The 16,896-nt window shown below is 40.5% G+C and overlaps 1 protein-coding gene across 7 annotated transcripts in view; it reads right to left on the bottom strand.

Moving 5' to 3' along the window:
* The window catches only part of erc2 (ELKS/RAB6-interacting/CAST family member 2), a 36,297-nt gene extending 19,969 nt beyond the window's left edge, over positions 1-16,328 (bottom strand). Inside the window, exons 1-5 of one of the 7 annotated variants that reach the window (XM_061042875.1) lie at positions 16,091-16,328; positions 10,594-11,406; positions 2,327-2,350; positions 896-1,324; positions 573-647 (exon numbers count right to left, since the gene is read on the bottom strand). In XM_061042875.1, the coding sequence (XP_060898858.1) occupies positions 573-647; positions 896-1,324; positions 2,327-2,350; positions 10,594-11,271 (1,206 nt within the window). In that variant the 5' untranslated portion in view covers positions 11,272-11,406; positions 16,091-16,328. The remainder of the gene's footprint in view (positions 1-572; positions 648-895; positions 1,325-2,326; positions 2,351-10,593; positions 11,407-16,090) is intronic. The other 6 variants (XM_061042877.1, XM_061042878.1, XM_061042880.1 and 3 more) reach the window with 6 other exon arrangements.
* Positions 16,329-16,896: the final 568 nt, after the last annotated feature.

Below are 16,896 nucleotides of genomic sequence, written 5' to 3'. Positions count from 1 at the left end.
TTATTGCTTGTCATTAAAAAAGTGAAATGCCACTTGCCATGACTGGCACGCTAAGTAGGTTGAAACATGAACAGTAATATTGATTCTTGTTGATGTTTACACAACTTCTTTGAGTGTGTGTGTGTGTGTGTGTGTGTGTGTGTGTGTGTGTGTTTGTGTTTCTGTGCCAGGGGAGATAAAGAGATGTGTCATTGTGTTTATTATTGACCCAGCTGCTCATGATAACAATGACAACAATAGATTCAGTAGAACACACACAGGTCACAGGCCTCTGTTTAGACAGGCAAGCGAGTGGTGGAGTAACCTGTGACCTGAACACACAAGAATAAGACATCAGTATTTTACCATCATAGCAGACTGTCCATGATTAAACGTGTTTTTTTTAGTATACAGTCGTAGCCAGAGGAACCTTCATATCAAACATAATGAAAAAAACAACTGAAGCTGGATAAAGCTGCCCCCTTATTTACTCCATGAGGCGTGACTCTGAGGAATAATACGAGGGTAATTTGACTTGTGATGAAAGCTGCATGCGGATTCCTAAAGCTTTGTGTTGTGAGTGAGGTTCTTACTTTCATCTCTATGATGGTCTGCAGGGCCTTGGTTTTGCCTGGATCCTGATGTAGCTGATTTCTTCTGTGCAGTTCCTTTCAGAAAAAACCCAGCATATTGCATCAGTAAAACATAACCTATAGCAATCTTCATTAAATAAAAATACAGAGTAATGCATCTTAAGTTTGTCACATACGTAAATTATTTATATGATCAAATAAAGGCAGCAGATAATTTCATACTCAGCAGTGCCCTCTAGTGATGACAAATAAGAAGACAGTCATGTGTAAGTCTTATACAGTGAATCCAACATATCCATATTAACATGACTGGTTAAAGTTACCTCTCGCAGATGGATGTTCTCCTTCTCCTTCTGATCCAGGATGACCTCCAGGTGTCCAAGCTGAGCCTCTGCCTCAGCAATGCGCCTCGCTCTCTCCTGTTCCTCCTCCTCCGACACTCTGCCAGAGGTAAGCCCTTTGCTCTGCAGCATCTCCAGCAGCTTCTTGATGGACTCGTCCCTGGCACCCAGCGTCTGCTTCTGGGTCTCGATCCTCAGCTCCATCTCCTCCAGGGTCTTTCTGAGCAGGAACAGCTCCTTGGCCTGTCTGTCATGCTCGGCCTGCAGCCGACGGAAGTTCTCCTCTGTCAGCTCAATGGTGGTAAAGTGGTCAGAGGCAGAGCGGTTACCGCTCTCCTGCTGCAGCAGGTGGTTCAGGTCTCGCTGTGTCCGCAGCTCATCTTGCAGAGCCTGGATGGTCATCTGGAGATGCTGATACATGACACATGAATAGACAGACTGAACAGTTATTGAGATTGAACAAAACAGTAAGAAGTGTTTGATGATAACAATGCAATACTTGTGAAATACTTTCCCCAACGCGTCTGTAGAAAAATGCAGGTCAAACATGAGGGCATATCACTTTCCTCTTTTTAGAGGCAAACAGACTGTAAACTACTTATTCTGTCGAACACATTCTCACTTCTCTTTTTTCTGGAACAAGAAACAAAGCTGTAAGATGTTTTAAAATATATCAAAGATTGGGAAATTCACTCCGGCATTTATTATTGGTGAGCTGACAAATATGTGCAGTTGTTATACAGCTTATTAAAGCTGGAGATCATCCTGATACTTTACTGCAGTGAACCCAAGGGTCTTCGGTCTCTGACATTCAGCCTGATAGGCCAGCAACATGTCAGGTGTTTGTTTGTGTCAAGAATGAAATCAAACATTAACAGACACTATTAGATTCAATATCTGATTGTATGTAGGTGTGTTGGTTCTGTGTTGGGGGAACAACCTTAGAGCTAAGTTTCTGTCAAAGATTGACCAAGAATTTGGGTTGCCACTGTTTAAATTTTCTTCCAGCAGATATTTCAAGAATGCAATCAATCTAGATCCAGAAAGCGACCCAATCAGGAGAAGGAGGAGGGGAAACAGATTCTTAAACTGAAATAAGATCCACATGACAGGCAGACTAGGCTTTCAGGGTTTGTTGTACTACAGGGGGATGGAGCACCAGACACTTTTGGATTCACACCACTGTACAACCCTATCACTCTTTATAGTTTTACAGTATTTGTAGGGGAAGATATGAGGTTTCACAAGAAAAGGATGCAGGCTTAACTGCTGGAAATGTTCATTTCTTTTAAAGGTTCATAGGAGAGGAGGTTGTAATGGTGCAAAGGGATTGCCAGGTGTCTGAAAAACACACCACACTGCAGGTGACTCTATGTTGTGCACACAACATGTGGTGCAAACATAGGGACAAACCTTAGTTCTCCTTGACTCCAGCAGCTGCAGAGCATGGGCAGAATGAACAGAAAAACAAATGTATGGTAAAAACAGAGCATCAGAGCATGATGCAACAGAGACGGATGATCAACACACACCAGCCAAAGATTTAAAATAGGAGGCAACAATCAGTCTGTCCAGCTGGGTTGTTATCTGCCTTCAGCCGTCAGTCAGAATATCATATTATTCACAATATGCCAACAGACAACATGTGACCCATTGAGGTGACCTTTCTGGAAAGAGATATATGGTTCAAAATGACTGAAAATGATTCCAACCACTCATTGTCCAATCATCAAGAAACAGAAAACAGAAAAACAACAATGCAATTTATTTATTCACTGGAATATAATTTTTTTTAAAGATTATAATCTTTCTGGTCTAAAGGCATTAAGATTTCCCTGCTCTGGGTTACCAATGAGGATGTTTGCCGACGATATCACTGCCTTGTTCTCCTAAGCACAGCCTTTAATATGATCAATCACAGCTTCCTGTTGGACAGACCGACCTCACTGGTCATTATTTCCAAAAACATGATCAATCCCTAAACAAGGAACTGTGATCGATCATCAGTCCTATTTTAGCTTCTTTGCACTGCCTTCCCAATATGTTAAAAAAAGACATTACAATTATTCTGGTTACTTTTAAGGGTTTCATAGCCTTTTTGCCTTGCTATAGCTTTGACCATTTGGTACTTTAAAAAACGGTTAAGGTCCTTACACTATGGTCTTTTGTCTAGAGCGAAACTTTCCTGATTTTACTTTAGAATAAAACTTGAATTTATTTATCTTATATTAAGATAAAAAAATATTTTACCTTTTTCCAATTCTTTGCTATTCCTGCAGTATTTGAATTTGTCTTCTTTAAGGTCATGTGATTCAAACATTTTGAAGCTATTTGTAATGGGGATTTTGGAAGTCTAAAGACTCATTATACTCATTATTGTTATAATTTAAAACAGTCAGTATCTGCAGCTGTGATTTAATGACACTATAATTACAGCAGGATAAAAGACAGAGTATTCTCTGTGTAATAATAATCAAAACAATAATCAAATGAGATATATTAAAGTTGAAATACTTCCACATCATTCCTCTTTTTACATTGGCTCCTTACCTCAGTAAAGACAACAAGGAAACTGGTAGCATATGAAGCATGTGCTCTCCCAGCCACCAGGTGGCACTGTTTGTATTACAGGAAGAAGCTGATGATTTTCCAGCTGACTGCAGGACCGCTCCCACCACCATCAGTGCTTTTGGCTCGTGTCAGTGCTATTTCTTCTTGCACTGAAGAACTGACACAACTGAAATGTAACATGCATGTTTTTTTTACATGCCATTATACACATTGTTGCCACTTAATAAAAGACAAAGGATCTGAACATTCTTTAAACATGAAAATATTTGTATTTCTAAACAAGTTTAAGTCAAACTGTTTCTATCTCACGTGAAATAATCCGCATTTTTATCTTTAAAATGATAATTTGCTACAAAGAGAAAAACACATTTTAAAGAACATCTTCTTAACAACAATTACATGAAACACAACTGTTATCAGACCTAACCAATCAAAAGGCTGGTTTTCTTTGAGAAAAGGTTCCTTTAAATCTTGACCTGTTGAACCCCACTTGTATCAAATCCATGTATGTCACACAGAGCAGTTTTCAAACACTAAACAGAAACCTTTTCCTCTCCCTCCACGTATCCTCACCTGACTTTACTCCCTCTCCATTCCTTATCAGTACTTCCTTGTTTTGTCCTGATCAATAACCTACTGCCTTGGATCTTAACTACAGGAAACTCTCCAGTGATCCATTTGCATATTTGCACGGTGGGTTAGAATGACTATGGCAGTTCCTCCTTAATCCCCTCAATACTTAAAGCAGGACAGCACCACTTCCTGTGAGTCAGTCGTGGTTTAGCAGATGTTGCTGTTGTGGTCAACCTGCCTTAAGTTTGTAATAATAACTGAAATAATAATAACAGTAATAATAATTTATATAGCCCCTTTAAAAACACATGTTTATGAAGTGCTTTGACAGATAAAGCAAAGGCTTCTCTTTCTCTGTATGTCCTATAAAATAAGCTTCCAGAAGTTTCCCTGAGTCAAGGCCTGATGTTGAGCTACTGTGTCCCCCCTGTGTCTAACTGACACCGGGGCATCCGGGGGTAACTGCCTGTCAGAAATCCTTTCATGCAGAAACATAAAACCCTTCTGAAAGCTACAAGAGTCAAAGACTCACATTCTGTGTTCCCCTAAAATCTACCTCAAAAATGCCAAGCCCTTATATCTGCTCAAATGCAGGTCAAAAAATCATCAGTCAAAATCATGTTTTTAAATGGGAAGTTAACTTTACTTCTAATCAACGTACTAGTTGCAATGGGAGGTGGTAGCTAAGCTACTTAGATGCATATGTGCTTTCAGCATGCTAATATACTAAGTACAGTAGGTATATTGTCTATTATTCTCAAAATGCTACTTATGTTACTATTTCTAATATGCACAACACACATAGTAGCAGCGGATGACAGAAATGTCAAAGAGTTCTATTAAATATTTTGACCAGATTTTAGAGCGCTTTAGAGAAAAGCAGATTTCATCATCTCAGGTTCTAGATTATTCTGTACGAATTCCATAGCAAGTGATCCTTTAGTTGCTATGATATTTCAGCCAGCATTAGTGTTTTACTGAGTGACACCCTCACTAACACTCAAGCTAACAAGGCTAACAACATGTTGGCTCGTTGGACATGTTAACAGCTGATCCTTTACCTTGACTTAACACTGACTGTACACAGATTGACATTCAAGGCTGTCACGTCCAGGTCACGTCCAGTTTTGTCGTTTTGTTAACGATTTTTTTCTACCAGGTGGGAAAGGCGCCAGCAGCTGCCGTATATGTGTGTGCATTTAGAGACAGTGGGTGTTTTTATATGACAGATGGACAGCTCAACAGCAGTGAGTCAGAGCAGCCTAAGCTCACTGCATATCTAATCTCTGTGTTGTATGTCGTGATGGCTGACAATATAGAATCACGCCCACGGCCATGGCAGCAAACCTGGTATTTAATCGTCTATGCTCAGCTAAAAGGGATGTAAAAGCTGTATAAATGCAGGAATCTGAGAGTGGGGACATCACACAGGAGTTCAGTAGTGAATCTGAACACTGTTATATTGTCTTTAAAAAATATTTTTAAGTACTAAAATATTGAAAGTCTCTTTGACTTGGTATTAAATTACACACATATAGTTTCTTATTTCACAGTATTGGGTTTCTAAAAGATGGCCCTACATCATTTGAGTTACACTGATGTTACTAATAATGAAACTATGAATATCAAACACAGACCACAATGCACTTTGCCTGTGCATATACTATTTGTGCATCTGTCTTTTAATGTGCCATAGGGAAACTCTATAGCCTTTACACGTGTGTGTCTCCAGGGGAGGCTGCGCTAAGAATTCTGGGGGTACTAGAACGCTCCACATCTCTGAATTATGAGGCTCAACTGAGTGACTATACAGTATTAGCCACTAGCGTAACATGCCAGAATCCCTGAACAAATCTGATGGCAGATGCATTGTGGGTAATACAGCCCCAGGAAGTTACATTAAAGATAAATGTGTTGAATAAAAAAAAAAAAGGCAGCTTTTTCTGGCACTTTCCACATTTATCTTGTCGTGTGCTGAAAGGATGTCATTGGAGTGCCATGCTGAGTTGATGAAGTACTCTTCTGAAATGTGGGTTAATTAAAAGTTAACAGTCAATCAAGAGCATGTCTTCAGTTCATTCTGTTTCAAGTCATTGTAGGTTGTGTCCAAGGTCATTAACTTTTTTCATCAATATTTACATTTTCTTCATTACCATTCATTACAGGGATATCACGATATATATGTCTGTATAGATCACAGCTGTAAATACAGCCTGCACACCCATAACATATGTTAGGTTCTGATGTCTGTTAATGAACCACATCCATGTGGTTTGATGTTGTGTATTGAATCTTTCCCTTCTTCACGCGTTTTCTTTCTGACTAAGTATGAGGTGAAGTTATAATTTCACAGTGATTTCGTATGAAAACCAGACAACCAGTCTACCAATGTAAGTGATCAATAACCCATTCACTGAGCTTCATTTACAGCAATGCCACCAAATGAATGCCTTTCAAAACAGCAACAAATAAACAAATAAACAAACTCATATAATTGATTATTTTAATGATTTTTGAGGTGATTTTCACCCATTTCCCCCTGTTTAGGCTCATGTAAATGTGAGTATTATTTTCGAGAGTCACTGAGAGCTTAAACTTTGAGAGCAGATGAACAATAATACCTTTCATTAGCTATCTACATAAATGTATAGGAAGTTAAGCTGAGATCTACTGTACAGGTACATAATACACAAATGTGTTTAAGCTTTACTCTTCTTCTCGGGATGCTTTTGCAAGACATATTAATCTTACAGTTTTCTCAATATGGTCATCTTTTTGCCATTGAATTATATAAAAAAACGGTCATTTGGACATGAAACCCTTAGCAAACTACCTCCTCCTGCCCTGTAGGCTCTGATCTTATCTTCAGTGTAGAAAAGACACGAGCAGACTGTAACATGTCTTTATCCCCTTTACTTTGTTCCCTCATCCCCTGCTCCCACCTTAATCTTTCAAGCCTCGTGCTAAGTAAATGCCTCCCTGCTTTTCGGCATCTCGTCCTGTTAAGATGAACTGAGGAGAGGGAGAGAAACCTCCTCTCATCACCTTCCTGTCCTCTGGAGGAAGCAGCAGCCATCTTATGTGCTCAGCTGAGGGGGAGGTTACCAAAGGAAGAATGCATGTGCTTTTTTCACACTGTTCATATGACACTTCCCGGGTCCAAGGTGAGCTTACTGTTTCATGACATTAGCGGAACATATCAATACCTTTGCTTGTTATGCATATGATACAGCTACAGGCTAGTCTCTACAAACTGAACATGATGCATTAATGTCTGCTGTAGTGTGCTCACCTGCTGCAACACCAAATATGCATATCATACCTGAAAACAATTGTGACTCTACATCTCTCTTTCTCTCACATTAAATGCAGTCTGGTGGTCATGACTACGCCTCTGCACACACATCTGCAGCTGGCACAACTACAAAGAGAAGAAAGCTGTCATCAAAAAATTGCAAACACCCCTGTTTACTTAAAGTACACGTCACAGACCAAAAGGGAACACACATAAATAAATAACCTATGTGAACGTGCATACAAATGTCTACAAGCACGCACATTTGTTCACATGTTCACACTTGAAATTCTCAGTGACACCTAGCAATCTGCAACTCACAGTAAATGACAAAATACAGGTTATGTACATGCACGAACAGAGCTTTGTCATATGGAAAGCCAGGCCTCCATTTTGGGGATTGCATTGATTTGGGCTGACTGGCTGGCTGAGCAGCAGTGGTCATGACTCAGACAGATATGGTACGCTCTAGCTCACACACTTCCCTCGAGCAGCTCTCGTCCAGCTTCAGCACGACAAAATATTCTGCTGGATTCATGTCGAACGGTTCACTTTTGTTACAGCCTGAGCCAGCTGCAAAGTAAATTACAGATGTACCACATAAAGTCTTGGACTAATCATTTCCTCAAGTCATGGCCTTTGACCGTCTTTATTAAAACTCTGCCTGCTCTTGTTGGTATTTCAGTTGATTCTTTGCTCTACAAAACAAAGAAAGACAAACTTAGACAAAATTCCTCTCTTCCTTTGATGTGATACAAAAAGGCACAAATTCCCAGTTCACAAAATAAATAATGTATAACATTTGCTCAAGCTAATTGAGGACTGAAGCACCTGTAGTCATTGTAAACAATGCTACAAGACAGATGTAATGATTGGTCTGAAATCACTTCAATATTAATGAGGCAATTCTCTCCTCAGTCAAGCTCTGAAGCTTTCCCACTGTAAGCATACACTATCATAAGGATGCCTCAGCCCAGAAATCAAGATAAAAAACGATCAATTATAGGAGCACGGCACATCTGCCTTTTATTAGCACTCATGCTTCATTAATGAACCCTACCAGGAGGGATATAAATATATGCAGCACAGAGTGAGAGCGAACACTGATGGACTAGGTTGAGGATAAAAAAAGCCTGTCTTTGTATCGAGCACAAAGGCATGAAGGCCCACACTGTACAGCTTTTATATTCTTCTAGACAAATTCAGCTTCTAGGTGTGAAACGGAGCTAAAAATTGTGAAGGATTCACACTGATTTTTTTAATCACACTGAACATAAGGAATAAGAAAAATTATGAATGGCTTTGGCCCTGTCTGAGGAACATTCTCCTCCCATGCCCTGCACATTGACATGAAACATTATGAAACATCTCTCATTCCCCATTGGGAACCACCAGCAGGTAAAGACCGTTCAGTTGTTACACAGAGACGACCAGTCCTTTTTTTTTTTAGATAAAAGCATGAAAACCATTTAAACTCCAGACAAATTGCTAATGCTAATCATTATACACAAACGCAGACAGGCAGGTCGCATCTAAGGGTCGTCATGCTAATGGTGTCCTGCGATGACTTTGAAGGTCGGAGAGACAGTGTCTGCCACTGTGAGTAATGGATGGCCCACTGGCCGCTCTGTGGTCGACAGTATCACTCAAGTGGACTGACAGAAACGCAGACACACTGGGAAAAAAAAAAGAGCGCTATCAGCTAGCAAAATTCAACCTTTACGATTCGTGAGGCGGTGTGCAATTTGCTGCATCATGCCACAGAAGAAGCCAGTAAAAGAAAACACTCTGACCTTTTATACATCTTCCTCAGTGTTTGTTCCCTTTAGATACAACCTAAATACGAGTTATATAAAGCACACAACATATCCAAAAGTAAGCTAATTTAGTCACAATTTCAGATTATGAAGTCAAATATGATTCCAGCAGAAATCAAACATCAATGCCTGTTTGGATCCCCAACGACAAAAATAAAAGTCCTAGGCACCAAATATTTGGCCATTTCTTGTTTTAATTACCAAACATTAGCGGTAAGCTCCTGCACATTGTTGAAATTTCACAAATAAGTTGGTGACATTTCAATATTGAAATGTTGCCAATGTATTCGTGCAATTTAGACAGTACTCCCTCTTTTCACTCACAGCAGCTTTTGGTTAAAAATGTGACTTGGGATCAGTCGTTTATTTGGTACATCTGGTACTAATGATCAATATAATAATGGAGATTGTATACTTTTAAACCATGTCGTATTGTAAAGAATCTAATTATCAAAACTTTTGACAACATACAGCAATCAAATTTTGGCTTAACATATCCAAGAAACATATCAGTACTGGAGGCATGAAGACCATGGTTCCATATTAAATTGGTCCACAGTGAAGATGGGCCATTTTATATCTGGAATATTTCCATAGTTGAAATAGATTTTTGCTACTCTGTAGATGGAGAGATTTGATGAATAAAAAAACGAGTAATTTCAAATTGACATTTTTCTAGATTTTGTCGGAAAATGACTGACTGGGTATTTATATTTGAAGACAGGGAGGGTCAGATGAACAAAGGTAGACAGCGAGAGATGATCAAAGTCGCAGTGTGTAAGGGAAAGACTGTGGGATAGGGAAGACAGAAACAGAAAGTGTTTCAGTAGCCTTGACATTTGTCTCTGGGCCTTGTGCCTACTGTTGTCAGTAACTGATTGAACCGGGCCATGACTACACCCCCACACTGAAGCAAGCAAAAAAGAAAATCTCCTGACATCTCAAACTCAAGGGGCCAGTCTGATAAAACACTTGAAAAGAAACCAAAATGTAAAGATTTTGTGGCAAGGACGCAAACAGAAGTTACAAACTGAAAGTATAGGCTTTCAATGACAGTACGAGGGTTTCATATGAGGCACAAAGCTCATATTAGCTCAGATTTCAAAAAGCAGATTATAGACAAGCAGTTTGAAAGGTTTTGTATTTCCTGTGGCTCGAGTGCTCTCTCTGACATTGATGCTGTGCTGGAGCACCTTGAAGGAGAGTGTGTGTTAAATATTAATGTTTGCTAAGAACTCTTTCCAGAAAGGTTTCCTCATGTACTTAAAACACATGAATGCAATTATTGGACTGAGGGTGACAGCGGTCCACAGCAGAGAAAGAAATGCTGACAAAAAAAGAAGACAGAAAGAAAAAGGACTAGCATCAAGTGAAACTCATTGCAGCAAAGAGTGGATTAAAGATAAGAGAAAGAATGCTCCCACCTGGTTCTCCTCATGAGTGACTCTCATCTGCTCCTTCAGGATGGAAGTGCGGGCGGCCTCCTCTTTCCTCATGATTCTCTCTTTCTTCAGCTCAGGGCTCCAGAAGCTCTTGATGCTGTTGGTGGAAGACCCCAACTTACTGTCCTTCAGGTCAAGCTCTCTGCGCAGCAAATCATTCTCCCTCTGCGTGTCCCTGAGCTGGGCCTGCATCTCCAGCAGCTCCCCCCCACTGCCCCGCACCGCCTGCCTCAGCAGGGCAGAGGGCACCCCCTGGTGGTGGTGATGGTGGTGCAGCATGGAGAGGGAGCCCAGGTCACTGTAAGACAGCAGGTCAGCATGGTGAGGCAGCCCCACTGAAGCAATGTTGGGACTGCTCCCCATGGCTGTGACGCGCCCCCCATACATGGCCCGGCTGGTGGCGCGACCCAGAGTCATAGTGCCTTTTGGGTAGGTGGCAGTGGAGCCCACGCCCTCATGGTCACTCAGGTACATGGGACCTGAGGTGGCGTAAGCAGCGTTGAGGGACTGGATGTTCTCCATGGAGAGCGTCTTGCCCCCCGCACCGCCCCCACCCCCGCTGTTGGCCCTCCGATGGCCCAATCTGGGGGACCTTGGCAGGCGCGGGGACCGTGCGGGGCTGCTCTCTATATGGCCTACAGCTCTGGCACTGCCGTACATGTCCTGTGAGTCAGCGGTGGAGCCACCAGAGGGTCCTTAACGGGAGGGCGCTGAAATGAGGCTGCTCTGACTCTCTGAACCGTACATGGGTGATTTATTTCATGCTTTAAAAGGTTGTGCACATCAAAGTCAGATCTGAGGAAACAGGAGAGAAACACCTGTTAGATGAAGAACAACTTTGTCACATGAAAGGCACAAAAAGAAAAGTGTATTCTTATCAAATTTAAAGTGCAAGTCCCACAAGAGACAGAACAGTTAAAAACAAACAGAGCTGGCCTTCAAGATGTTTCAAAAGGAGGAATAAATAGTTCACTTAGCTTAAGGACTCTACTAGTTATAACATCAGCAGCAAACTGTCACATTGTGCTTGGCTCCTATTTCAAATGGCCTGCAGGAATTTCCCAGCATCATCCTGGATTTCCCACTGGTCAACATTTGTCTACATCTCATTACTGTTGCTAAAAGATGCGGGAAAGTCAGAATGGCTGTACAACCTCACAGTGCATCGGCTAAATAGTGACTCAACTAAAACGACAGGACAAAACATGTTTATCTTGAAAAAACCTGGTAGATGGTTGTCAATCGTTTTGTATCAAGAGGAAATCCTGCAACTTAGCAAGATGTGAAAATGCAGGTGTTTTGTTTACCAAATTTGATCACATGCAAAAGGCAGGCTATATAATTTAAAAGACTATGCATCCAGAAAAGCTGTGAAGACAAAATGAATGGTTAAATATGATGCCACCCTGTTTTGCTACCTACTTGATCAGTTCTTTTCACAAAGTTTGTAGAGATCAAATTGAAAAAAAAAGAAAAAAAAAAGCAACCTTTTTATTACTATCGTAAGTGTCGGAAACTGAATTAAATGGAGAAATTATAAAATATCACGTCTTTTTTATGGAAATATTATAATATACAGCACATCCTGCGGGCTAACAAGGAAACAATGATATGGAATCCTTGTTTTTTAATGTTAAAAATAATATAGAGTTATAAAATAATAGTTTAGCCATTTCAGCCTTAATAAATCACAGTCTGTGATATATTAAAGCTGGAGATGACATATAATGGCTGTGGCATTATTACATTGTGGAAAAAAGGTAAAGTACAGAAAAGAGTTGACGACAAAGACACACACAGGCTGTGATGTCACAGGCTGTAATGAATAACCTCAGCCAAAAAAAATGACACTCTTTCATCGAAGTGAACTTTAAGACTTTCTCTCCTCTGGTGACACTTGCTGCTCAGCCTCAGTTGCTATGGCGACAATGCCTGAGCTAACAGAGATAAAGGACATCTGTGGTCTGAAGTAAAGCTAGCAAAAAGTTTCCAAAAGGTTAAGGGAAATTTTGTAATGTGGTATTTTATTCAACAGTGTCAATGTGACATTACAGCTTCAAGGCTACATTTATAATGATACATCTATTTTATTTTTCCTGTTTTTTTTACTTTTTGGGGCACAGATGACATGAAATGAGATCTCATGGCACAGCACAGTGTGTCTACAGGTCTCTTCGTTGTATGAAATCAAGTTAGATTTTTGAACCCTCAGCTGCACCCAGTGAAGCATCATGTTTGTGGGAATTCGGCCAGGGACAATCTTTGCAGTCTGGCAGAGGGGTTCAGACAGCATACAATCATATGTTTTTAGTTATATGAAGCAAACTTTGTCTAGATATGGGAATTTGCAAATATAAAACTGCAAGCAAATCAACAAGAACTAGTCCAAACGTCTACAGAGAGCATGTGTGTACATGCTGTAGACACTCTATAGTGTGTAAAATAACTCTCCTTTCTTTGCCAGTACCTCTGAGAGGTAAAATTGAAAACTGAATTCAAACAAACGTATGCAACAATAATCACTGTAGTTCTTATCTTTAGTGGTCAGCTTGCTACAGCAAGTCTGTGCAGTCTAGTTAGTTCATTTTTTAAAATCAAATAAAAACAGCATAGAACACTGCAGACAAAGCAACAACAAAAATTATAATTGACCACCTGTGCATCCAGTCTACTGAGCCTCATAATGTTCTCATGTTGCTTTAAACTGAAAATGTTTCAACTCAGAGGGGATGTGCTGTGGTCTGAAGTGTGAAGCCAAACATATTGAAAAGCATCATTCAGTCAGTGTTTGTCAGGATCTACTTGTAATAGTATGTTTTTCTGTGTCTGGCAGATGTCTGCATTAATTTGGGATGTTCTGTCGAAACAGTGAATCAGGCGGTGACTCTCTGTCCTCTTTGTACTTCTTCAAGTAGCATTATGTTTCCCTGAAATGGATGTCTATAAATTGTGTTTGTCAGACTCCTTATTAACGCTGATGAGTCCTACTAAATGGTACTCAGCTTTAGCTATGATTCACTTCGTCATTTCACTTTTGTAATTTTTAATAAAAGGAAAACTATTTGATGTGGGGAGTTTCAAATTTTCAAAAATGATGCCAACTGTGCTGGTGGGCCAGTGATCTGGGATGAGTGCCATTTGACTAAAAACTTCCCCGCTTTGATCCCAGCTGGGGATCCTTGTTGCCTGTCCTCTCCCTCGCATGTTGTGTTTCCTGCCAACCCTCAATGTACGCTATTTAATAAATCCAGAAATAGTTACGGGACAAAATCATGACATGGGAAAAACAGAGGAACATGGCACTGTGATGAGGACCAATGTCAACACAGACGCTGCTAAAGACAAAAACACACTTCCCCTGACGAATTAAACACACTGAGCGCTTGTCTCTGACAGCTTCCACATTGTTTTGTTATTTACTTTATATAAAGTGTTGTTTTTCTGTTAATCCTATATCATACACTCTAATATACTCATAGGGTTTACAGATTAACAGCCTGGTGTTTAAAGACTTATAAAAACTGATAAACATGGTAATTGATCAAAGAAGATTGTAGAGCTGTAACATTATTGTCTTTTTTATCAAGTAAAGAACACTTACTTACAATGGCTCGCTTCACATTTTGAAATCATTTTCTTTTGTCTTAAGTTGTGGAAACCCAAAGTTATTCAGTGTACTAGTGTTATAATACAGAGAACAGCATACTGAAGGTTTGTTCATTTCAGACACTGAAGCAAATAAATTGCTTTAAAGTTAAATTGTTTAACAGAAAACGTTAACAATCATGCAATCTTCCAAATTGTTCTGAGCTAATTTATTGTAGCTCTACTAATCAGTTAATTGACTAAAGATTGCAGCACTTTTAATGTGGACATCTGAGACAAACGTTGTCCAATCATCTTGAGAAACACCCATGAGCCGGCTATCCTCCAGATACCACTGTGATCGTTTTCTTCTTCTAACCCTGTTTTAAAGCAGAATTTCTTCTGTACATGAACAGATTTCACCCACACAGATCTAAAGCACATTTTTCAGTGAACTGCATGGGCGGAGGGAATTGACCAAAATGCAATTTCATGTGAGGATCATGCTTGCAGAAAAATAATATGATGGAAGCACCAGAAGAGATGCCAGCTGAGAAGGCCAATCGTACTCCGCCTCCCCTTCCTTACTCTACAGTTCACTTTACAAAGGATGCTTAAGAATACACTTGAGCCTGATTCAATAAACAAGGACACAGTAGACTGCAGTAGTTTCTCCCGATTAAATTATTTAATGCCATTTTTGCAGCATATGGCCTTGCTGTCACTTGAATTCATATCTGACCAGATGTCCTTAATGCTCAGGTTTAACTTGAGCATTACAGTTATTAAGGACTTGAAAACCTGTCATCAAATACCAGACCAGGCTACTAAAGAGATGCTCAGTGAGAGCAGTGGTGCGTTAACTGTGCAGATGATACAGATGTTGTAAAGATTTCACCACAGGCGTTCCTGAGTTTATCTGTGGGGACGCTGAGGCTGATTTCCATGGGGCCAACATGACATTTTGAAAGCAAGCGTCCATGCATTGTATTCCTCCTGGAACTAATTGTATTAAATAAGACTTAAAAGCATGGATCTTTGACAGTGAGAACGTGCTTTTGAGGTCAGAGCGCATGTCTAGGGTAGGACTAGAGGGCCATTTTTCTATAAATAGCCTTTGATAATAGAGAATATCCTCTGTAGAAAAAGAAGTGCCAACCCATTCAGCACGGTACAGAGCTGCTTGTGCAAACACACATGCAGCTTCCTCATCACGTATTCTAATAGAGGGTCTAACGCCCCCATGCTTCCCACTGAATTTAATGGTTGGCTGATTGGATGAGAAAATGTAAATGTGCACATAGCCTGTTCTACCGTCAACTCCGAGCCAAAGCTCAGTGATTGTCCCTCTTTGAAATGGCTTGCCGGCGTAAAATGAAAAAACGCATGTAAAACCTCTCCGACAAGTCTTAATTATACACAGAGGTTTTCTATTCAAATGTGAATTATTGATGTCTGCTGTTAGATGTGCAAGCTGAGTAACATTTGATGCAGCATTGAAAGCACGACCGTGCAATTGACAGCTCATTGGGCCTTCATTTTCGATGGCTCCAGCGTGGTGTCCGTCGAGCACCAATGAAATATTGGGCTTACCCGCCGTGAGGAAGCCAGCTGCAACCTGGATTTTCAAATACCCCGCTGCTCTATCATTTTAATACTGGTTTAAAATACAAATCCGCCGGTATCGAATCATCATTGACTGGCTGTGTCCATGCAATCACCGACCACGAGAAGAGATTTGTTCAAACGCTCATAGCCCGTGCCTTTTCCGTCAGGTCGCTCACGAAACGCTAAAAAAAAAAAAAAAAAACCTAAAGGACACTTCACGTATTCCGTTTATCATCACTGATGAAACGCGGATGGACTGGGACCCAAATAAAAGACACAAATGTACCTTGATCGATGTTAATTCCTTTCTTTCTTCGCCAATCTAGACGGCATCTTGTCGCCTCCATTCACCCCAGCAGCGTCTCTCAGCAACCTGCGCTGTCATTGGGCAGCGGACACGCTCTCTCTCCTCCTCTACACACCAGGGAGCAGCATCACCACTACAGCCCGGCTACTGACAGCGGCAGCTGGCAGGAGGGGATGGGCGGAAGAGATGCGGCTGAATCTCACATCCTCTTGATGCTGAATGGGAATCATGTGCACTTCAAGTTCGTTTTTAAATCGAGCTCACGTTTTGGTTTTTTTTTCTCTTCAATTATCTCAGTGGTGGAGGTTCTACTGTTACCCGGAAATAATTTGATGTAGGTTACAGCACATTTTAGAATAGGTGGGTCTATTCTCAATTATATGAGTGACTTGGATCACTAGTCAAACCTGTGGGTTGAGCCAGGTGCTTGGTGTTTTCTTTGCCCTTCGTCAAGACTCTCAGGCAGCACTTCCTTCCACGCTGCCTCATGAAGCTGTTTCCATAAAAGCTATGGGCTAAATATGGTTAGATATTAAAGGGACGGGACTTAAGTATGATAACACCAGCGAGGGAGGAGAGATGTGCACGCCTGGCAGACTGAACTCTGGGCAATACAGCACAATCTTTTTTTCAGCTTCTTGGCTCATTGCTTGCTTCTTCATTTTTCTTACGCACCTGATCCAGTTAATTCTTATTTTATGAACAGATGGAACAGAAATTAACTTGTGCATAAGGGAAGATTAAATAAACACTTGTAGCACACGAAGAGCCCAATTAGATGGCAA

The sequence above is a fragment of the Labrus mixtus genome, chromosome 7, assembly GCF_963584025.1.
Source record: "Labrus mixtus chromosome 7, fLabMix1.1, whole genome shotgun sequence".
NCBI lineage: Eukaryota > Metazoa > Chordata > Actinopteri > Labriformes > Labridae > Labrus > Labrus mixtus.
This window is presented reverse-complemented; position numbering and strand designations above follow the sequence as displayed.